The sequence below is a fragment of the Xyrauchen texanus genome, chromosome 7 (assembly GCF_025860055.1).
Source record: "Xyrauchen texanus isolate HMW12.3.18 chromosome 7, RBS_HiC_50CHRs, whole genome shotgun sequence".
NCBI classification, from domain to species: Eukaryota; Metazoa; Chordata; class Actinopteri; order Cypriniformes; family Catostomidae; genus Xyrauchen; species Xyrauchen texanus.
Window position 1 is genome coordinate 43,388,118 of NC_068282.1, and position 24,055 is coordinate 43,412,172.

General features: G+C 39.9%; 1 protein-coding gene across 1 annotated transcript in view; it reads right to left on the minus strand.

Moving 5' to 3' along the window:
• Positions 1-2,463: 2,463 nt before the first annotated feature.
• erbb3a (erb-b2 receptor tyrosine kinase 3a) overlaps positions 2,464-24,055 on the minus strand; it is a 39,744-nt gene continuing 18,152 nt past the window's right edge. Inside the window, exons 4-29 of the mRNA XM_052129745.1 lie at positions 21,201-21,326; positions 20,767-20,829; positions 19,581-19,699; positions 19,334-19,475; positions 18,272-18,385; positions 17,714-17,831; positions 17,168-17,241; positions 15,366-15,456; positions 15,154-15,171; positions 14,620-14,831; positions 10,401-10,533; positions 10,188-10,281; positions 9,944-10,101; positions 9,605-9,658; positions 9,378-9,519; positions 9,170-9,289; positions 8,939-9,037; positions 7,825-8,010; positions 7,430-7,585; positions 7,165-7,240; positions 6,927-7,073; positions 6,670-6,767; positions 6,396-6,563; positions 6,215-6,283; positions 4,841-5,093; positions 2,464-4,704 (exon numbers count right to left, since the gene is read on the minus strand). Coding sequence (XP_051985705.1) covers positions 3,860-4,704; positions 4,841-5,093; positions 6,215-6,283; positions 6,396-6,563; positions 6,670-6,767; positions 6,927-7,073; positions 7,165-7,240; positions 7,430-7,585; positions 7,825-8,010; positions 8,939-9,037; positions 9,170-9,289; positions 9,378-9,519; positions 9,605-9,658; positions 9,944-10,101; positions 10,188-10,281; positions 10,401-10,533; positions 14,620-14,831; positions 15,154-15,171; positions 15,366-15,456; positions 17,168-17,241; positions 17,714-17,831; positions 18,272-18,385; positions 19,334-19,475; positions 19,581-19,699; positions 20,767-20,829; positions 21,201-21,326 — 3,875 coding nt within the window. The 3' untranslated portion in view covers positions 2,464-3,859. The remainder of the gene's footprint in view (positions 4,705-4,840; positions 5,094-6,214; positions 6,284-6,395; positions 6,564-6,669; positions 6,768-6,926; positions 7,074-7,164; positions 7,241-7,429; positions 7,586-7,824; positions 8,011-8,938; positions 9,038-9,169; positions 9,290-9,377; positions 9,520-9,604; positions 9,659-9,943; positions 10,102-10,187; positions 10,282-10,400; positions 10,534-14,619; positions 14,832-15,153; positions 15,172-15,365; positions 15,457-17,167; positions 17,242-17,713; positions 17,832-18,271; positions 18,386-19,333; positions 19,476-19,580; positions 19,700-20,766; positions 20,830-21,200; positions 21,327-24,055) is intronic.

Genomic DNA, 24,055 nt, shown 5'->3' on the forward strand with positions numbered 1-24,055 from the left:
GCCCCCCCAACCTGTGTTGGAATCATCCGTAGTCACCACTTTCTACCTGACAACTTGCCCCAGTGCGACACCTCGCTGGTAAAAACGCAGGAGCTGTCCTTGGTGCTAAACAGCTATACATCGAAGGGTTATAGTGATGCACATGCGCCCTTGGTGCCAAGCATGTTGTGGCATGCAATGCTTCAGCCAGAACTGAAGAGGTCTCATATGTAAGAGACCTAATGAGATGATAGTAGATGCAGTCACTATAAATCCCAATGCTTTCTGAAACAGCTTCAGAAGAAGTGTTCTCCCCAGTTTTAAATGAGACCGACACTGTATAATGACAGCAGGTATGGGGCTTTCAGTCGGGTGCTGGCTTGAAACTGAGCGATGTGATATACTCTGTTTGGGCATAAAGTGTCTCATAGCCGGTTACTGCTGCTGAGTCGCGACGTGTTTCATGGAAAAGTTGTAAGAAAACTCTCGTAGTCTTGAGTTCCAGATGCCAAAGTTGTAGTATATTGAAAACCAACAAACATGAGTCCAGTCAGCTGTCTGTCCTGACTTTATCCTCCTAAGTTCTCAGTTATATACCTTTTGTTATCTTTTACCCACTATCTCTGACCAATGGGATTATTGCCCTTGTCTCTTTCCCTCGCCACCAATGTTTTATTTCCTTCATTCATTAAATATTGGTGGAAAATCCCCCGCCTATCTATTTTTTTAAAAACATACATCAGCTGGTAACTCCACATATTTTGGACATATGTCATAGTTCGTGGTAAGAACACATCAACTTAGAAACATTTGTGTAAGAGACAAACCAGCCTTGTCCTCACCATACCTTTTACTTTTCACCTCCATTTCAGCAAACCCTTACAATGAGGCGGCCTTGTTTGTTTCGCGGCCTTGTTGTTCCTTCACATTATCATTTGATTAATGAAAGAAAATACAAGCTCCAAAGCTATTTAACTCATCAAGGCAAAACACCATGCCAGAAACATAACATATAAGGGATATCTAGGAAATAAATCAAGGATATATGTCAGAATACTGCTGATTAACAGAAATACATGCTGTTTTTAAAGGATTTTAAAGGAATACACCTGATTTTAAAGGAATACACCTGTTGTTCAAGGATAACAACCATACGTGATGCTCAGCAGATTTATTTACAAAGCTGCCAAAGAGGCCAGCTGGAGACACTGGAGCATCCAAAAGAGTGTCTTTTTCCTTATCACTCATTTCTTTGAGGGCCAGCAATACATGTCGATCCAGAACTGCCAGGTTGCCCGTAGACTTGCCGATGGCCTGCGCAGTGACTTTCGTGGTATGCAGCGGTAAGTCTGTAGTGGTGAGGAGCTCTTTCAATGTCTCTGGATCTAAGCCGTGCTAGTCAATTTGCCTGTGGAGCTTGGCTTGAAATACCTGGAGCATCGACATTGCATGGAGTGCTGATCTAGCTTGTCCTGCTGCTGAGTAAGCTTTTCCCGCCGGTGCGCACGTTTGTCGACACAGTTTGGAAGGATGTATGGATCATGATTTCCACACTCTGTTACTTGCTGAGCAGAGGTGTGCTGCTACTGCCTCCTCCACGGGGGGGTAATTGGGCATAACCATTTTCTTCTCCGTGATCCACATTAAACAGGATGGTTGAGGCCGCCCGCTCTTTCAGAAGGTCAGAGCTCGTCTCGCACATAGCTTATCGGAAAACATGCACTTCAGAGAGATTCAGGGGCTCACGGGGCGTGTGCCACCATGAGGACCACCTCAAAGTCATCCTGCTCGACCTCTCGGCCCCGGCGTGGAAGTGAATCTTCGGGTATTACAGAAGAGGTGGGTGGGAGGGCACGTGAGACTGAATTGTCCCTCAGATTGAGGGTGATTCATGAGCGAATTGACTTGAGACTCATGCCCTCACAGTGAGGGCAATCTGTCTCCATGAGCACTGACTCTGCGTGGATGCAGCCCAGACAGCAACACAGCTCTCATGCTGAAGTGACACAGGATGTGCCTCTCGCACAAGGAACACTTATGGAACGACATCTTTAAAAAGATGCGAACACGTAAATTACTATTTTAGATATATAAATATTAAAATGTATATATATTTATATAACAAAATATACAATATACAATTGCTTTGTAAGGATACACAAACCATGCTGAAGCACTGCGGGGAATCAGGATGCTGAGGCCCGTTCACCAGTGATGCCTGCTGACTAGTGTATATCGATAGTGACTAGTGTATATCGATAGCGAAGGTAGAGGGCTTCTAGTCAAGAGATGATTGCTGTCTTGAGAAAATAATTTCTTAGCAAATGGTGTCTGTGCACCTGTTTTTATAGCGGACAGTTTTGCGCCAAAACAGGCAGGGCTCAAACGACATATTAGAATATTGGCGTTACTGTAGAGAGGTTTCAACTAGGTCGTGTAAGAAGGCACTCCACATATGAGTCGTAAGGGAACCAGGCGAAGCAATTATAATTTATGAGCCAAAAATTTTAATTACATGGATTCAGTACTCTCCTGTGTAAGTATTAAAACCTGATTACCACCTTCGACCATTTGAGACTTACATGATGATACATCTATCCCTCAACTGTTCTTCATAGTATTTGTTATTTATTTATAGTTCCACTCTGTTGGATAAAATAATATTAAAACCTGTATTTGAGACACTGACGCCTCAACAAAACACAAAAAGCTGAGAAAAATGAGGGCATGTGTATGAGGGTAATGTTTAAAAGGTATGGTTCAGGTTTACATAGAAACATTTTATTAAAAGTGTAAGATAAAATTATTTTCTAAATTGTGAATAAAAAATAAAATCATCATTATAACAAAACATACATTATCCAAGAGATCAAACCATTACAAAGTTAGGTAAATAGTTTGATATGTCTATACAAAACTCTAGTTTTGTAGTAAAGCTTGTTTACTGGCCATTTCGTTTTAAACATACGTATAATACAAGTACTTCATTATGATTTGTTCAGAAGGCATGGGAATACTTCTCAAAGAAAAACAAGGACTCTTTCCCCAAATTCATTCAATATGCTATAGGCTATAACTGACATTATCACATTAAATTACATTTCATAAACTGGCAAAATATAAATGAATCAGTTTTGACATTTTTTTAAAAATACACTAAAACTGGAAAATAATGTGAGTGCAATCTGATTAGATGCATGATATGGCAGTAACAGCTGTTGACTGAATTTGGCACTTCATGAAAACACAAGACATTTAAGAACAGTACTTTTAGAATGACACCTGCACAGACAGTAAACTTAATTATCTTAATGATTCTGAGGAAAAGACCAGCTTAGACCAACATGAATGCCCATGCTTGTCCAGGAATGTTTTTGGTGACTGACCAAAAAGGTCAAGGTAGTTAAAGTAAAGGTAGTTAAGAAGCCTGGTGGGGACACCACTATCAAAAACACATTATATACAGTTTGCTGGTGACCAGCAGTGCTGGTCTTTTCAACAGGGGGTTCACAGACCATTTTAAGTAATCACACACTTAAATACATTCACATCTAGATGTAAATATCAGTGCTTTCAATGTGTAGCTCATCTGCTAATTCTGTTAATTCCAACTTATTAAAAGAAGAATAAAGTCATTTAAAAATCATTCTGTCTTAAAAAGTATTTTAACCACTTAATGCCACATTTTTCCATGAAAATACATTGTGTCAAGGTTGTATCAGTTTTTGTTCTGGATATGAATCAGTAAGAAGTGCATAATTGAATTATATCTTAAACACTGATAATTCAAGACAGTTCAACCTACATTTGTTCAAAATATTCCATCTTCCTAACATCTCCTGAGTTTATGTCCACAGTTCCTTCAACCCATTCTCTATTCTTATGTGCGAACAGCATTGGATTTATGAAATGACCTGCTGTGCCAGTAGTCAGGATTATCAAAAGCGTTATGTTCCATCCCAGCATGCAATTTCACATATGCTTCTCGCTCTGGCTTCTGCGGTTTGCCTGACCATTCTCCATCCCTTGGCCCAATGTTCTCCTCAACCTCTCCTTCTAGGTTTTGGTATTCAACAGCTCCACCGATAGCCAACGAGTCCATTTCCTCATACTCACACACTTCCCCTTCCATTAAACCCTGCACCAGGAGCGAATTCCTCAGCCGTGGCTGCCGGTTAGTGTACTGATAGTCCTCCTCCACATACTCATCTTCATTATCTTGTGGCAATTTACTGAGATGAGGATGGGGAAAAGGTCTTGGGAGGTGGAGTTTAAGTAGCGTGTTGTTTGCTGGTCCCCCACCACCACGAATGTCCATGTACTCATACTGAACCTCTTGGGGATCCAAATCGGCATCTGTGTATTCTGCTTCACTGGAAAGGAAATCACCGTCGCTGTGACTCCTTTGGTCAGTTGAGGACAGCGAGAAACCTCCGCTACTCTCTGAGCCCTCAATTGATGATCTCTTACTGGGTCTGCTGGAGCCTGGAGATTTGCGATTGCTGTACATCCCCCCAGGATTAAAGGAAGCACTACGGTTTCGTGTCGGACGCAGACTATAATCTTTAGGCTGCCCTGGTATATGTCCGAGAGAAAGGGTCTGGTTGTTCATATACTCGTACTCGTCATTTGCCCCATTGCTGGCTTCTAAAAGGTCGCCGGAATGACCTCTTGACAATTTTCTTTGAGAAAGTGTTGCACGTGGTGATGTGAAGAGAAGAGTTTCTATAAAAAATAACAATAAAAAAACATTCATTAAAATGAGCACTGATATTTCAGTATTATTTTCCGAGGTGATTTAAAAAATCTTTGAAGTTTATTGTTGCATACACATACATGGCTTCAATTTTCCTATCCTCACCTTTCTCTGGACTTTCACCGAATCCAGGCAACACGTATCCGTTTTGGTCCTCTTCTCCTTGTGTCCCTGGAGGCCCTGATAAGCTGTCCCGCTGAGACATGTAAGCACTGTCCTCACGATGTGTTACCCTCCTCATGCTGCCAACCGATGAGAAGTCCTCGTTCATTTCTATTTCCAATGCAGTCCCCCGCCCTTCCGAGCTCTCAGAAACAGTGCAGGCTGAGTCCAGGCGGGATCGGGATGCCCACGCCGTCTACAGCAAAATTAGGCAAACAATATATTCAGCTGTGGTATTATCAGTAATTAGTCAAATATTGATAACAATTTTCAACTTAATGTCTGCTGTTAGTTGTGTGTTCATTTTTTGAATGAAGCAATCACACTGAGTCCTTTTGGAAGGACAGAACTGCACATATAACAAATAACTTTGGTTGGTTTCATGTGACAGTTTATGTGTTGATCTCTTCCTTTCTATGTGGGAATGTCTCTTCCTTTCTAAGTGGGCAGTTCTTGGCCAGAATAAGCTGCACAGTGGACAAGACTTAATGCTAACAGAGCGCAACAGTGCCCGCCCACTTTTTTCAGTCATCTTTGTTTCAGACATATTTTTCCCATTCAGTTTTTCCATATGGATTAAATAAAATCCTTCATAAAAGAGTTCTAAGCCATGAATCAAACCAACCTTTGATTTAAGTATTTGAAAATTGGACAAAAAGACAAAGGTAATGTGACTGTACTTTTTCCGAGGGCATGAACTACAATCCCATAAAGCACTGTGAATTAAGTAATTAAATTAAAAACCATGGAAAAATATAAAATGAATTGATTTAAAGTTGTTGATTATAAGTATAGAATCAATATGTTTTAAGTTTACTGCAAAATGTTCAAATATATACAAATGTATAAGTAGTTTAAAAATGTAGGGACGCCAACTCAGTTGCGTCATTTGTTGTGCTTAAGTGGGTGGCAGCTGCACAGCTCTTTTGACACAATTCTCTGATTGGTGGATCTTTTCTCTTCACCAACATGTGTAGAGTAAATCTTCACCTGGAATATAGATACTAAACATGATTTTTTTTAAATGAATTTCAACTAACTTGGACTGATGGCTTCAACTGAAGCATATACCATTGATTAACAACCTCTGAGCTCATAGTAGGTCTCTCTTTAGAGTTTTATAAGTTATTGTTAAAAATCAGTTCACCCATGGAAACATTTTATGGAATTTACAGTAATAAAGACTGTTGCACTCTGTGATCAAAAGTCTGACTACACCAGATTACTGTATAGAAAAATACAAAATACAGTCCTTACAGTGAAAGGACCATTGGTCATGGTTGTACAATGTGATGGCAGCTTAAGTACAACACTTACCTGTACAGAGCTCTCCAGACCAGGGGTCATTGGCAAATATCCAGCAACATTGGACTGAGTCAAACTTGACTGAAGTGACAACAGACAGAAAAGGGTTTGGAGGTCAACAATTGATTGTCATGAAGTTATGTTGTTATGTAACGTTTGTTGATTATGGCCATAATTTCAGTATAAAACGCACCCGATAAGAATCTATTCGCAATCTAGAGAAACTTCTAGATGGTGTTACGTAGGGTGGCGTGTCTAGTGCATTTTCTTCCTGGTCCTCCAGCGCCACCCCTAGAATGTTCATCTCAGTGCCTCTCTGGTGTGACTCATCTGAGGCTGAGTCAGGAGTGCAGTACTCCTCCTAGTGGTGGAACATCACAACATTGAAAAAGTTCCATCTTCACTTTCTTGTATGACATGCAAGATGTAGCAAGTAAAGAATTAAGTACACTGTCAGTTTGCCTTACTTTGATGACAAGATACCGGGAAGGGTCTCTGGCCATTCGCGTGAACTCATTGGCTAGCTCCTTGAAAGTTGGCCGAACATTTTCATCAATCATCCAACCTGTTAAAACATACTTACGCATTTACAATATTGGCAGAAGCTTTCTTCTTCATATTATTATACATATAGAGGGTCTAGATGGTATATATAAAAAAATTATGCCCAGAAGCAAAAGATTGGTCCCACTTTGTCTGTATTATGGACAGCAACAAGACTCACATTTGACCATGACCATGTAAACATCTATGGTGCAGATCTGAGGTTGAGAGAGACGTTCCCCTTTCTCTAACAGATCAGGTACTTCCTGTGGTCGCATAGCAGAGTAAGGCTCCACCCCATATGACATCATTTCCCAGACTGTCACACCTACAAAGAGAGAGCTAATTTATTGTACTGTGTGTTCAGCTCCAAACTACAGTCTCTTACAGTACAAATTTATATTGCGAAATGCACTCACCATAGCTCCATACATCACTCTGGTGTGTGTATCTGCGGAACAAAATGCTTTCAAGGGCCATCCACTTAATTGGTGTCTATATGAAAATACAAAAGATAAGAAAATAAGTTAGAGGCTCAGTGTAGCAATGACTGGTTAGAACTGCTCTCAGCCGGCAAATGGTTGTATCCAACACTACTATGGTAGTTAAAGTAGAACTTTTAGCTCTACAGATTGAATCCATGAGAATGGGTTTCCAGCTTATTGTTTTGAGGGTCTGGTTTACCTTAATTTCATTGAAGAAGTATTTCTTGTCATCAGGGTAGAGTAGATCAGCAATGCCATAATCGGCTATTTGAACTATAAAGTCACTCTTGAGCAGAATGTTCCGGGCAGCGAGATTCCTGTGGACCATTCTCTGCTCTTCTAGATAGTACATACCCTAGGAGGTTGCAAAAGAAAATAACAGATAGCAAAACATATAAGCATGTAATTCATGCACACGACAAAATCTTAACATACTTTTGTTGTTCAAGTGGCTTTAATCTTACAATGATCAGTTCCATATAATTATAATTTTATCTTGTAAACTGCAAGTCATGGTCCTATTTAAGCCATGTACAATTGTCTTTTTTTCCACCAGCATACCTCGAAACTCAAAACATGTTCTCTTCCACTTACCTTGGCAATCTGCACACACCAGTTAAGTAGTCTCTGAGGGTTGAGGCTCTCTCTGCGCTGGCGGATGTGTTCCAGTAAGGACCCCTGTGGGCTGAGCTGAGTGACCAGTTGCAAACTGGGTCCTGGACAGATACCTAAGAGTCGCACAATATATGGATGGTCCAGACTCCCCATTGCCAACATATGCTGCAAGACGGAAGAAATTGTGATAATTTTGATACGTTTTATTTATTTCGTTTTTATGGTAGAAAACTGGCATTAAATAAATAATAAAAATTCAAGCAAACTAATAAATACACATACATTTATAGCACCAAATAGCATCTTGTTTACACTAAAAGCCGATATATACAGTACTTCTGCTCTTGAACCTACCCTGTAGACAGCGATGCTACAGCAGATTCGGAGTAGCCTGACGGGCATCTCTCCAAAAATGAAACTATGTCACATCACATCTACAGTTGTGATTGGTCCGCTTTGTAACCAAAGACTGTCCCCCAGGATGTTTAAAAAGATAACTGCAGTAGCTTCGCATTTTCTACAAGATTATTTTAAGATCAATGAATCGTTAATTTGATTTTTTTTTTAACATGCTAACAAAAATCGCCAATATATTTATTTACTATTATTTAAGCAACTTAAGAGCAACCATACAGTATATGCCTGATTAAGTTTCTCTCTGCAAAGCAAGTGACATGTATAATAAATAATATCTACCTAAATCTCAAAATATTCACATACATTGATGAACTGGTTTTTATGCTACAGTTAGTTTATAAATACTTTTGAATTTACTAATTATATTGCTTTTGTTTATTCATAAAATCTATAATTATTTCAGAAATAAAAGCATTTTCTCTTAATACACTAATATTAGGCTGTGTAATCGAAGAACGAAACAGACACACTAATGCAGAACTATAAATGCAAACCAGAGCCTTTGCAGTAGGTTCAACGCAGAAGTATAAAAGTGCAAAAAGTGTAAATAGAGGTAATATGCTATTTGTACTAAGGTAAATTGTCTGAGCAACAGCGGGTGAGGCAAATGGAAACAGCCTTTGCCAACAAAGTTGGCTGTTTGCACTTTGTAAGTATATGTGTGTGTGTATCTTACATCTGTCACTTCATGGAAGGTCTGTCGACCCGTGCGGTCTTGAATAGTCTTGATAGCCACTGGAATCTTCACTGTGTCTCTCTCTGGTATCCATACTCCCTTGGAAGACAGAAATGAACAGATAGAGGGTTAAAAATAAGAAAGGAGAACAGAAGGTGTTAGGAGAACATATTAAGGTAATGCATCAGATATCGTCCGTTGTTGGTGTATGTAATTAAATGGTGTAAGTACCTTGTGGACAGTGCCGAACACTCCAGAGCCGAGAGGTTTGATCTTCCGTAGCTCAGAAACTCTCAGGAGCCGAACATGAACTTTCAGTCCTTTTTCTCCAGGATCCAGTGGTTCAAAACTCTGAAAAAATTTACAAACATGTTTTCATACACTTTGTGCTAATGCATACCACCGATCACTCACATGTATATACAGTATATGCACATACCTCTCCACTCTGCAGATATCTTCTCATGGCACGTTTTCTACGAATGGCAACACTTCTGCGATAGAGAACACTTAGCACAAACACTGAGAATGCGACCAGCACACCAAATATAACACTCAGCACTATTGCTGTCACTGGCAACCTACAACACAAAGCAATGTATACACAATTACAATCTGACATGGAACTGCAGGTGATACATGAGACCAGAAGGGGGCGATTCTTACCCAGCAGTTGACCTGGAGGAATCCACACAATCATTCTGGCCTGGACCCAAACATCTGAGACAGAAAACATACAGAACACCTCTTTAATTAATATTTTGCGATGTTATGTGAATTATAATTATGCCATACATTTATCCTTGTGATGAAAAGTCTGGCCACATCAAATAAATGAGAGTTTGAAAACGTAAGTAGATTTTTTAATTGTCTTGCCGTAACAAGTACCACTAACTAATAATGCAATGAAGTACTGAAAAGCAATACCATGTGCAAATATGCATATTTTATGCATATCAAGAATGTATTTGAGTATATTAGAACAGACATTCTGAGCTTCCTCACCCCAGGGTGCAGTTGGCATGGCATGGTTGACATTTGTATTTGGCACTGGGGAACTTGTAAATGATGAGTCCGTTTTCCCCCTGAACCCCCTCTGGACACGAGGACACGCAGTATGGCCCATCCTGCAAATTTTTACACGCCTCACACTTGTCAGCACCCTGGAGAAAGAAGACAGTGATTATTTAACAAATTGAATGACCCATTGAATCAGTGAGTGCCATTCTAACAAAGAGCAAAAGATTACCAGTCCTGTGCAGGTGTGTTTGTTCCACTGCACCGCACACTCCTGGTGACACACCATACACTCTCCTTTCGGCCCTGCAAATTCTCGTTGTTCACTATGGAGAGACAGTGAAATCATATTCTCTATCAACACTTGTGTATAACAAAAAGTGTTAATTTTTCTTACATACACACACTCACAGACATAAAAAGCACACTGACTGCACATACTGACCCTGACAGGAAGTTGCAGTGTGGTACGCATGTTCCGTCTCTGCTGTAGTTCTTGCAGGACAGACACTGATCGGGTCCTGGACCCCAGCAGCCCTCAGATGAACACAGGGGATCACACGCATGCCCCTCCTCAACTACACACGCACAGGAATAATCAATGTCAGTTTAATTACTTTGAATAAATGTTACTGTAAGAGACAGGTCAGGAAGGTAAACAAGTCAACTAATTGTCCACCAACCAACTAGTGAGTTTATCTACATTTTCATTCTAACCTTTGTTTGTCACGTTCTGTCACTTTTGTAATTCCATAATTTTCACTTTTGTCCCTTGTTTTGTTCCATAGTCTCCTTGTCAGTGTTCGCGTTCTCTGTCATTGTTTTCACCTGTCCCTCGTTAACTTGCCTTTTGCCTCCTTTTATTCCCTCGTCATCTTGTTGGAGTTCTGTCTGTTCATTGGTCCCCTGTTCCTGTGTTCATGTATTTATATCCTGGTTTTTGGTTCAGTCCTGGTCTATCGTTGAATGTTTGTGAGTGTAGTTAGCCTGGTCTGTGTTCCCTGCCCGAGTTCTCTATTCATGTTTATTTCCCCACTGAGGGTTTTCCTTTGTGTTTTGTTAATAATAAAGAAAGCTGCATTTGGATCCTCAACCTTCGTCTGCCTTCATTGCCTAACATTCGTAACAGAACGATAGACCAACTATGGATCCAGCGGTTCAGCGAGCAAACTTCCACCTGCTCTGCCTGAAACAAGAAGACCGCCCTATAGAGGACCACATCCGCGACTTCCTTAAGCTGGTGAGTATTTCGGATTTCCCGGACTCCTCTCTAGTGGTCTTCTTCAGGGGCAATCTGCACCCCGCACTGAAGGAGCGGCTACCACCGGCGACACCTGACTGGACCCTCCGCGACTTCCTGGTGGCGACCCTACGGGTGTGCGACTCACCGCTCGCAGAAGGACCCTTCCTCACCGTCCACAGTGGAGTCTCTTCAGCCACCCCCGACACCCCCTGTAACACCAACTCCACCTGTCAACGAGGTCACCCTCATGTCAGTTGCCTTCCACGAGCCAGCGCGACCCTCTTCGTCTGCCCGGAGGAGGGAGAGAAGACGGGCTTCCGCCCTCCGGCCCACACCTTTCACTGTGAGCGAGCCAGCACCCATGCCTGTCACGGTGAGCGAGCCAGCGCCCACGCCTGTCACGGTGAGCGAGCCAGCGCCTACGCATGTCACTGTGAGCGAGCCTACGCATGTCACCGTGAGCGAGCCTGCACCTACGCATGTCACCGTGAGCGAGCCTGCACCTACGCATGTCACCGTGAGCGAGCGCCTGTAGCCTCGACCATCCCCGAGCCAGCGCCTGTAGCCTCGACCGTCCCCGAGCCAGCGCCTGTAGCCTCGACCGTCCCCGAGCCAGCGCCAGTAGCCATGACCGTCCAAGAGCCAGAGCCAGTAGCCATGACCGTCCAAGAGCCAGCGCCTGTAGCCTCGACCATCCCAGAACCAGCGTCATCCGAGCTTCCCGAGCTTTCCAGAGCTCCGCCTTCCAAGCTTTCCAGAGCTCCGCCTTCCGAGCTTCCCAGAGCTCCGCCTTCCGAGCTTCCCAGAGCTCCGCCTTCCGAGCTTCCCAGAGCTTCGCCTACCGAGTCTTCCAGGGCTTCTCTCGAGCTTTCCAGAGCTCCGCCTTCCGAGCCTTCCGTGATTTCCAGAGCTCCGCCTTCCGAGCTTTCCAGAGCTCCGCCTTCCGAGCTTCCCAGAGCTTCGCCTACCAAGTCTTCCAGGGCTTCTCTCGAGCTTTCCAGAGCTCCGCCTCCTCCCGAGCCTCCTACAGCTCCGCCTCCCGAGCCTCCGCCTCCCGAGCCTCCTCCGCCTCCCGAGCCTCCGGGACCTGTCCCTGTCCGATGGCCTCCTCCCAGGCTCCCTGAACCGGCCCCTGCTCTACGGCCACCTCCCAGACCACCAAGACCTGTCTCTCTCCGAAGGCCGCCTCCCAGGCCTCCTAGACTCGTCCCTGTCTTGTGGCCGTCTCCCAGGCCTCCTCGACCTGTCCCTGTCCTGTGGCCACCTCCCAGGGGTCCCGAACCGGTCCCTTTTTCTTGTCTGCCCCTCGTTGCCCCCTGGACTGCCTGTCTGCCCCTCGTTGCCCCCTGGACTGTCTGTCTGCCCTTGGTTGCTCCCCTTGGTCTGTCTGCCCACCACAAGCTTCCCCCCCCCAGTCAATGGACATTTGTTCTTCCTGTTTTTTGTTTTGTCACTTTTGAGCGTTTGGAATCCGCTCCTTTGAGGGGGGATTATGTAACGGTTACCTTGTCTAGTTTCTCCGTTGCCCTTTGTTTTGTCACGTTCTGTCACTTTTGTAATTCCATAGTTTTCACTTTTGTCCCTTGTTTTGTTCCATAGTCTCCTTGTCAGCGTTCGTGTTCTCTGTCATTGTTTTCACCTGTCCCTCGTTAACTTGCCTTTTGCCTCTGTTTATTCCCTCGTCATCTTGTTGGAGTTCTGTCTGTTCATTGGTCCCCTGTTCCTGTGTTCATGTATTTATATCCTGGTTTTTGGTTCAGTCCTGGTCTATCGTTGAATGTTGGTGAGTGTAGTTAGCCTGGTCTGTGTTCCCTGCCCGAGTTCTCTATTCATGTTTATTTCCCCACTGAGGGTTTTCCTTTGTGTTTTGTTAATAATAAAGAAAGCTGCATTTGGATCCTCAACCTTCGTCTGCCTTCATTGCCTTACATTCGTGACAGATACGCTAAAGAAATTAAACACATCTTGTCTTGTTATATGCCCTTACTGGCTGATGCCACTAGTCCTAAAGAGACCGCAACGATTAAGCACGTGAACCACATATCAGTGTAAATACTTGCAAATAGTACAAATTATGCAAGTAAATTATAAAAATGTAACAACATATAAAGTATATTTTCACAAGTTGTCACAAAAGGTCAACATGTATTCAATTTAAGGCTGTGAATCGATAACAAGTAATTAATCACACAGTTTTCTGTGATTAATTGCAATTAATCATGGTACATGGTTCATTAAAACAAACATTAAAATATTATCGTAAATATATTTACTTTATACTTATTCTCAAATAAGTTTATTTTAATTATTTACATACGTTTTCTGCGGAAAAGTTAATTAGATACATTTTTACAGGTATCAATCTTTGATACAAGTATGAATACATGTCATAAAATCAGAGGACATGCTGTTGGGCAAAATCCTTTGCTGCTTTCTAGTGATGGGTCGTTCATGAACGATTAGTTCATATTGAAAAAATCGTTTATATGACAGAGAAGAACGAGTAGTGTCAGACAGTGATTCGATCATTTTGTCACAGCCACACGTTTAAAATCAATGCTCGTGTTTCATTTGTTTGGCATGGGGACAGCTCTGTACAGGAAACAGAACTGATTAGTTCACCTCCCGAGTCGGTCTTCAGATGCAAGTCGTTCACTGACAGCTGCAAAGTCTCTGTATTGCAAACAGAAGTTACTTAATACTTCTTAATGCTCCCAACAAGCAGTTGAGATGCTTTATTTTTGCCCTTACAGTCACACAAGGTGTTTCTGGTCACTAATTTTAGCTTCTTTATTTCTTGCAATTCATAACATTGTTAATATTTCTGTCATGATGTTTTTTCCCATCCAATTGAATCTGGTAATAAAGAGTATTGTTTAAAACTTTGTATGACTTTTATCTTCTCGTCAGAAAAATCATAGACTAAAAGAGCTATAAAAAAACCCATATTATTATATTATTTACTTGATTTTAAATAAACTGTTATTTATTGTTCCTTCATTATGCATCCCCTCGTTGTATTATTTATTTATTTCTTCTTATCAGGGCTGGACTGGCAATCTGGCATACTGGGCATTTTTCTGGTTAGCCGTTGCACTTTGGGGCCGATCATGGGCGGACTGGCCAGCGGGAGAACCGAGTGGGCCGGTGGTGCATCCACGAAACCTGCCCAATGGGCCGCGATAAGCAAAAATGAGCCGGCGTGATATGCAGAATGGGAAACAAAATGGCACCACAATATGCAGAAAAGGACAGCGACCTTCTGATTACCAGTTATGTGCTTTAGCCAACTTTTAGGCAACTTTTGTAGCCAAGACTTTAAGCTATGTAGAAATAGACTTTCAAAAATAAACCTACCCTGAAAAATATTCACTGAAGTAAAAAGTGTATGTAGTTTTGCTACAAGCACACATGCACTCACTGCATTGCTCTTGTGGGTGGTTCTCTTTGATGTCAAGGGTTTTCGGGCGGCGCAGGGCCCGAGGGCCAAACAGGCGAGTCCAGTTAACAGTATGGTGATAGCAGAGCTGTGTGTTTCCTGTAATGTATATGCCTCCGTCACCAATCCGCTTGAGAGATCGAAGACCCAGTGACTTCAACGTAGGAATCCTCATCACCAAAAGGGAGTAAACCCTGAGGGACAGAGAGAGCAAATGTATTTAACCTTAAACCATCTATCAATAAAAAAAAATATCTTAAGAAACCCCCATTAGAGAGAATGAAGTGGATGTAGAAGTGTTTCTATGATCTAATGGTGCTTATTGTGATCAACAATTCCAGGTCCCATGTTCCCCATACATAATCTCAAACCACCAAGCCTTAGAAACACCACACCACTAAGCTGATTGTAAAGCATTTATAACCCATGCAGATTTGAGACTGTAATGATTTAAATGTGAATATATTCTTTAGCACAATCAATCAATGAGGCTAAAGGCTGAACAGATAATCCTACCTCTTAGAACTTATTCCTCTGGGGGGAGAACAAGAAAGGAGTGACTGATTAAGTAATGGATGTTACACAACTCGAAGAAATCGTATACAACAATGGTATTGTAAAAATGACAAAATAAATACCCTGTTTACATTGAAGTGTTAAAGTGTTAAGAAATGGGGAGACAGGTAAATTATTTCTTTGAACAAACAAAGTATGGGCAATATTTTCACCTGTAAAGTGATCTTCCCTGTATGGTGGCAAGATTTGAGAAGACAGAGAGATCTTCCATCTCTTCAGGCCAAGACTGAATACTTAGAATGTCTAGTCATGGACACAAAAGTGAGCTAGATACAGTTATTATCTATAAACAAAAACTAAACTAAACTAAAAAAAAATAAAAAATACTAAGCTAAAATACATTTGCATGACTCCAAAACTATATAAATAAATAAGTTTGTGTTACACCATATATAATAAAATTTGACACCTTTACAACCCACCTTCATTAAACATGAAAATGCCACTAGATAACACTAGACAGCCCTGAGAAATTAAAGGGATAGTTCACCCAAAAAAATGTATTCTCTCATCATTTACTCACACTCATGCCATCCCAGATTAGTATGACTTTCTTCTGCAGAACACAAATGAAGCTATTTTGAAGAATATCTCAACTCTGTAGGTCCTTTCAATGCAAGTGAGTGGTGGCTCCATACATATCTTCTGAAGCAATGAAATCACTTTGAGTGAGAAATCGATCAATATTTAAGACCTTTTTCCTATAAATCTCCACTTTCTCTTTTAGAATGTGGAAAGCATGTGAAAGTGAGAGTGGAGATTTATAGTAAAAAAGGACTTTGTTTCTCACCCACACCTTTCATATCACTTCTGGAAACATAGACATGACCACTCTAGTCTTACAGATTACTTTTATGCTGACTTTATGTGATTTTTGGAGCCTGGTCACCATTTACTTGCATTGTGTGGACCTACAGAGCTGAAATATTCTTCTAAAAATATTCTTTGTGTTCTGCAGATGAAAGAAAGTCATACACATCTGGGATGGCATGAGGGTGAGTAAATGATGAAAGGATTTTCATTTTTGGGTGAACTATCCCTTAAACTTTTGCAGCCCTAAATTACTAAAATTAAATAAAACCTAGACATACTAAAAAAATCATAAAGGTTGAGCTAGCGCTGTCAGTCAATAATGTTTTTTTAAATCACAATTAAATCGCATATATATTTTTTAGTTAATCGCGATTAATCACATATTTTGAAAGTGCTGAAATTTGACACAATATATAATTCTTTTCTTGTCAAAATATATTTATTTCCATTTTAGGAAAAAACAAAACAATATGTAGCAATATAATTACATAAAAAAACTAGAAACATTACATGAATTTCATAACGTCAACACCGGCGTCAAGGGCCGCTTTGAACTCACCATGCGCCTCATATAGACCCATCTGGGCTTACAGCTACAAATAGTGCTAAGAGCTCCTTTCTCCATCATTTTATCAGTGAAAGGGAAGCGCAGTCAGAGATTATTTTATTTCATTAAATAACAACCTCTGCAGCTCTATCATAGGTGAGAGCTTAATGCTCAATTTAAGCGTGTTAAGACAGTTACGCATATAGAATGTCTATGGGACCACCGCATTATACTTTTTTATGCCAAGCTTGCAGGCTCTCCTTGGTAGAAGGGCTCTGGCACTGTGGCGTGCATCAGTGTAATGACTGGGGGCGGACACATTACAAAGGTTCCGCCCTTCACACAAGTGTTTATGCTGTATTAACCATGAATGCGTTATTAGCGATTACATTTTTTTTACGCGTGAACCGTTTTAAATTAATCTCATGCATTAACGCGCTACTTCTGACAGCTCTAGTTCAAACTAATAACAATTAAATTGAATTGTAAGGACACATTTATAAATTAAATATAAATTAAATTAAATATTAAAAACTAGAATAATTCTGGCTAGACTGGTTTTCTCTAAATGTGCAGAGATACATAGTTCCACACCTGTAATTTCTCTGACAGTGTTGAAGATCTTCAGTTTCTTTGGATCAAGTGCACTAATATTATTATATTCATCTCTGTAGAGAGGAGAGAGAAACATATTGCATAAATCCTGGTTATATAATAATCCTTCAGTACAGTGAAGTTTTGAAAAACCTTTGACTTTCAGAATGTTAGTATAATTTAAAAAGAAAAAAAATGCAACTTACTTATATTTATCCACAAAAAAGTTGGATTGTAATTGTTTAATAATCCCCTCTTTTTAAGGTTAAATAGGAGTGAGTTGCATTTTATATTTTATTTTTGAATAATACTGATTTGAGTCATTTGCAACCACATTACAAATTATTTACCAAGGCGCAAGATGTCCTTAATATGTATGACCTTCAAAATGTTAAGCATATTTTGCTATATCTGTATTTGTCTTAACACAAAAGTGGTTAAGACAGTTTCTCCTAATGTTTCACAAACAACACGGAAGAGCAAAGTCCAAAAATAAGTTCTAAAATTAAATTTAACAGTTTCCTTGTCTAATGTTTTTATACATACCCTTTTATTCCTGTTACAAGGAAGTGCAGGCTGCCCTGAATCTTAGTGCAGTTTATGAAGCTGTCGATGTTCTGAGAGTCCACGGTCTGTCTGGAGGGTGTACCAGTGCCCACACATGCTGGACAAAGAGAGAAAATTTTGGCTCAAGATACACAAAAATTCACATACAGTGATGTTAGGACAATCATTCCACTCTTAATTATGAATTAATGTCATTGCATTAGATAACAAAAAGCATGCACAAGCATACTTTCCAGGCAGAACATTTTTCAAAGTAGTTTTTCAAGACTTTTGTTAGGTTGTTAGGTTTAAAATGAAGACAACAATATTTGGACTCTATTTGGTTGTCAGACTTTGTGAAAAATATCCCCACAAGGATAGTAAAACCTGATATCACCAATGAGGAAAATGGCTTAATAAACATATCAAATGTCTAAATGTGAAAACCTTATATATCACCCAATATCACTGGCTCAGTACAATACAACAGATGTCAATGGAAAGTCCCCACCACAATAGAGACCAAACGTAGGTGTATGTATAGTATGTGCGTGTTACCTTTTGGACAGAGACCCCCACACGGCTCACATCTTTTGACCCCTTTTTTATCCACCTCCATCTTGTCTGCTGGACAGCTGCTAACACACGAACTGCCATCTACTAAAAAGTTAGCTGAGAAACATGAAAAAACAAAGAAGGGAAAAAAGCCTGGGGTCAAACTATTACTCTAAATTACAACATAAATCCTTAATTAATCTTTTGATGATCCCATCTTAAGAGTGATAATCAGTACCAATTCAGAATAAACCATAATTCTATTAGCTTTCTGCTTATGAAATACCAGCATTAATTTAAAACCCTGTTTATAACGCTTACTGTTATTCAAGTCAAAGTAATTAAAGACTATCTTGGGTTGCACCAACAAAAGTAAATTTTAAAGGTCAGATCAGGTAGAAATAGCTTCGTAAAGGAATACATACAGTACAAGTTAATACAAGTTAAGCTAAATCGACACTATTTGTGGCATAATATTCATTACAACAAAAATGCATTTAGACTTGTCCCTCCTTTTCTTAAAAAAAAAGAAAAGGCAAAAATCGAGGCTCCGGATAAAATACTTAGTTTCAAAAGCATAGCCACAAGATATAAACAATATGTGTGTTAACATGATTTAAGTGTGAAAAAATCACTTACTAACCTTTTCTGTGTAAAGTTAGATCTAATTTTGTCAACAATCCCTAAAACGACTGTAAAATGACGATTTAAACTTTAATTCTTCTGTTAAAAGTTTATTATTTGAGCTGAAATGTAAGTGATTTTATAAAATGATAAGCTTCACTTTTCTGCCTTTAAACCCTCCAAAAAAGTTTCCCCATTCACTTCCATTATAAGTGCCTCACTGTAGCCTCGATTTGAGTCGAAATATATTTTTGTGGTAATCTACATTATGCAACAAATGCTGTCGAATGAGCTTAACTTGTATTGAACCCAGAATATTCTTTAAGGAAATAATTTCTCATGTTGACTAGTGTACCGCAGGTAATTGTGCACTTTAGCTGTTATCAAAACAGTGTTATGAGTAACCACTGATGTGAACTAAGGAATCAAATTATCACTCACGAGGACACTGTGACACACAAATCGAGCCAAACTGGTATTTGGCATTAGGATTGGGTTCCAGTTTGAACGTCACTTTATTATAGAGAAGAGCTTGTGGACACTGCGGCACGCATGACCCAGAGTTGTTGAAATTTCTGCAGGCCTGTGAACACAGACACACCCGACTCAAATCAAACAACGCTTCAATCCTTGATTCATTATATTACTGTTATATACTTTCAATAATTTGTGTGTTTGCTGAACTCACAAAGCAGTTGGTGTCAAGAGGTCCAGTGCAGCCTCCGGCACACTCGATGTGGCAGCACTCACTGGGACTGCGTCCAAAACACCGGCCGTTGCATTGCGGTGCACACACTGTCTTAGTCACTTAGAATGGGAAAGAAACATGATAAGTGTGAGAAATGCATGTATGACTTCAGAAGACTTACAAGACACACAAGCTGCATTAAGTACATTTATGCAACCTAGTCTCACAGAATGTACGTTACTATAACGTTCAGCGTTCTACGTTTCGCTATAATTATAAATGAACACAAGAGGCTTTAATTGTGCACTTAAGAGACACAACTGTGCTATTAATTCACTGTCACACAAATCACAAGTACAACAGCTGATTATGGCTTTATAAACACTTATTTACTTTATAAACTCACCATTTCAAAAATGACTCGTGGTAGCTCGGGCCCAGATAAAGAAGCAAGCTGACTCGGCAGTCGAAAGTGTCATACAAGCTACACGAAATGACATGGTTGCTTAAGAAAATTTGCTTTTCACGTCACATTTGCTTTTTCCAAACTATCGTTTAGGTTTAGGTGTTGGTTTAGGGCAGGGCTACTCAACTTCATCGACAAGTGGGCCAGATGTAAAAAATCTTCGGGGCATGCGGGCCAAGCCTGGATATTTTGCTATCAAAAAGCTTCTATCTAAATATATTGTGTTATAGTAGGCTTATAATATTTGCTCACTATATAAATAAAACATCTGTGTTTTATAAAATTGTGTCCAGAAGTGAGCTGAATATGACAAAAGCTGCACATGTCCTCCGTTTATGGACATTTATGGATGTCCTAAATTGGATAAATGAATCATAAAGTTAATTATTTTTTTTAATTTTTTATTATAAGACTGCAAAAAGATTTTCTTTTACAGGTAGGATTAGGGTGTGTTAGGGTTAGTCTTTAGTCATTATGTAGTCATAGACTTAGCTGGTATTTCCTTATTTATGTAGCTAAAACCAAGAACAAGTTTCAAAACTCAGTTTACAGTTTTCTAATATCATTGCTTTCCAATGAAAGTTTCAGTTTTCGGTGGAGAAAAACATCATTCAAGTGGGGATGAGAGGTGTAAACGTAGCAAAATCAATGCATTTCTCAGTAAAAAGTTATTAGTGTGGGTGTGACATAAACAAACGTGTCAATTGTTCAGAGACTTACAGATTTGGCAAGTGTCATTTCCTGGACCCCAACAACGACTCCCACAAGACTCATGGCATGGAACTAAACAGAAAATGCATAATAAAACTCATGATTTCTATAAGAACACAGAAACTCAAGTCTTCTTTCCCATCTATCTATTTGGCTGATGGAACTTTAGCTAAAATAACTTTTCAATGGACCTAAGTCAGGGTAAACGTTATATTTACAATGATGTGAATGAAAACATGGCAGTGAGGCATACAGATTACAGGTTGTATTGTCTCAATGAAAGATGTATTTTCAATGTTTCCTCAGTTGAACGATTGACACAATAAATATTTTGTCTACCATGAGTAGGGTCCATTGTGCATGATGATCATTCTGGTATAGTATATATGGTAGTTATATAAAAGTACTAGCAGGATCTATATAAAACAGCAATATCTCCTTACGTTTAGGTCCATTGTCTTCAATTTTTACTTCTGCGCTACTGTCCTTCACAATATCTAGCCAATTAATCTGCGGTGCATAGCTCAAGAATTTATTTTGAATGATCTGTACTCCACCCTCCAGGATCTCTGTAACACACACACACACACACACACACACACACACACACACACACACACACACACACACAATCTTACATGAACAATAACTGCGAGAAAACACAAAAACAAACATCGAAGACACATTGTATTTTTCTATGTAAAACTTGAAACATCTTTTCAAACTCTAAAATGAACTGCAAAATAAGAACAGAAACAGTCACATTTTCTCTAGGTAAAGTTAAGAGTTAAAATTGGTAACTTTTATATTGATCCTAAAAAGTGTCACAATGGAATTAGTGACAGGTTAAATGGAGGACATGTTGTTCATTGATTCACACAAACAAAACATACAATGGGAAGATAACATTTCAAGGTTCTATTTCTCACTAGATGTGTCATGCTTGCCGAAGCAGGTCAGGACATGTTCTATCTTAACTGTAACTGTCTAACGTCAGTCAATGGGAATTTATCATGAAGTGCAATACATTTCAGATTTTAATGCAAACTATGTGGTGCCAATAGCATTCTAGGTGGACAAAGATATATCCTTAAAGAAATAGTTCACCACCCAAAAATTTTAATTCTGTTAGCATTTATTCACCCTCATGTTGTTCCAAACACAAATGGTCAACAACTTATATTTTGCCCAGTTCCTTGCATCAAAGGCTATCATAGGTCTTCAGAAGACTTGGAATATAGCGCAAAAGTTAAATGAAATACATACACACACACTTGCAAGCTTTGTGAGCTTGCAGTCTGAATTGAATGTGAGGAGATAAAAAAAGAGTGCGTTCCACAAAATAACGCAAAATAACGCAAAAATAACATCTTTCTATTGCTTTGTGTGGGGCCGAAATCAAAATCTGACCTTATCCGAGTATTGTTTATTCAGGGCCGTAATAAAGGTGCTGTAAGTGACTTTTTCATGGAAAGGTAGCAAAAAAATTTCTACTCCATGAAGGATTCCAATAAAATTTGTTTTGTGATATATCTCACCTGTTTCTGTGACAGCACTCTGAAGCTTTCTGCCTGTCAATCATTTTGCGGGTTCTCGTAATATTGAAGTTTCAGTGAATAACTGAGGCTTAATACCATTTTTATGCCATCTTGTTCATAACAGTTATCAGCTGAGGGCGCTATTTTGCTGCTGTTATTTTTGACAACCATTTCTGCTCATGCCAGTCTCAATAAAGATAATTTGGTATCTTTGAAGTGCAGGGTTTTGGAAAGAGGTGGCATGTCAAATCCAACAACTCTAAAAGGCTAAAATAGCTTAAAGCACCTTTAAGGTACTGGGAGGTCCTTGCCAGTCTTCCTACGGGGGTGGTTGGGTAAATTAATGGCATTACTCTATGACAATGTGCTACACAGACGGCTTTCACTGCTGCGCATTGTATCCGTGTTTATATTATGTCTCCTGTTGAACGAGTTCACATGCGCTCCTCCCGCTAATGCTGCTGGGAAGAATAGAATGGGAGAAGCTGCGAACAGGCCCGGTTTAAGCCCCGGTAAGACTGTGCGTTAATGTGGCCCTGCATGTGTGAGGCTCATGTTACAGTGGTTTCAGAGTGGTTCTGTGCTCGCTCCACAAATTTCATTTTATGCCTAAAATACCAGATGTGCTGCTTTCGATTTGGTTGTGCACTGAGCGACTAAATTTACAGCGCTCCAATTTCACATTAATTGACTGCTTCAAGTTACACAAATTTAAAATAACCCAATAACACCAGGTTTTTGTAGACAGAAGAGGACCTGAGAGCATGTTACCATATTTGGAATAAGGCGCTCATTCAAAGACTATTGTTAACGCAACTTCACACAGAAAGGTCTTCCTGCAGTTTTCGCCAAAATGAAGGCTCAAGGGTTTAACCAGATCCCATTGCAATGGTGCGTACAGGTTTAGAAATTATTATAGAAATATTACTAGTATAATAATAATAATAATAGTTATTATAATACAATTTTTATATATTTCTGTAATTTCTTAATATAGTAATTAGGGCTGTCGATTTAATGCTTTAATTCAGTACGATTAATTATTATAAAAAATAATGTTAAAAAATTAACACAATTAATTATGTCCCCAAACCGTATAAGGAATATTACTACCATCAGACCAATTCAAGATTGAAGTACCACCTGTTTTCTCCAGGGGGCAGTAAGCGAAACCCCAGCTGTATAGGCAATGCACGAGAAGCTTATTCAGAAAACAAACCACATTTACCAACAGTAGACAGCACAAGATGAGCTTGATGGAGCTCCACAAATCCAAACGCAAGGATCTCAAGATTTAACTTGGCACAGCGACCTAAAAATGGTATGTTAATGACGCAATGCTACCAAAGTTAGATGCTCCAAAAGTGTCTGTCTGATGCAGATGACACTGATGTGTCCTTAGACAACCCTTATAATAAATCATTTTCAGACAGATTGAGAAATTCAATTGAAAAATTGTGTTACGAGGAGGAGGGCGTGCCGGGCCGTGAGGGTGCATGCCTGGCGCTGAGTAGCCCAATCAGCCGGAGAGAGAGATAAGAGGAGGAGCCAGGGATGCCAGAGAGAGAGAGAGAGAGAGAGAGAGAGCAGAGCGTGTGTGTGTGTGTGTGTGTGTGTGTGTGTGTGTGTGTGTGTGTGTGTTTGTGGTCAATGTCTGTTATTCTGTTCCAGTTTGATGTTATGTTATAATTAAAGTCTTGTTGAATGTTGATTCGGATCAAATGGATTGCTGTGTACTTTAGGCCAATGGGTTTATGTTC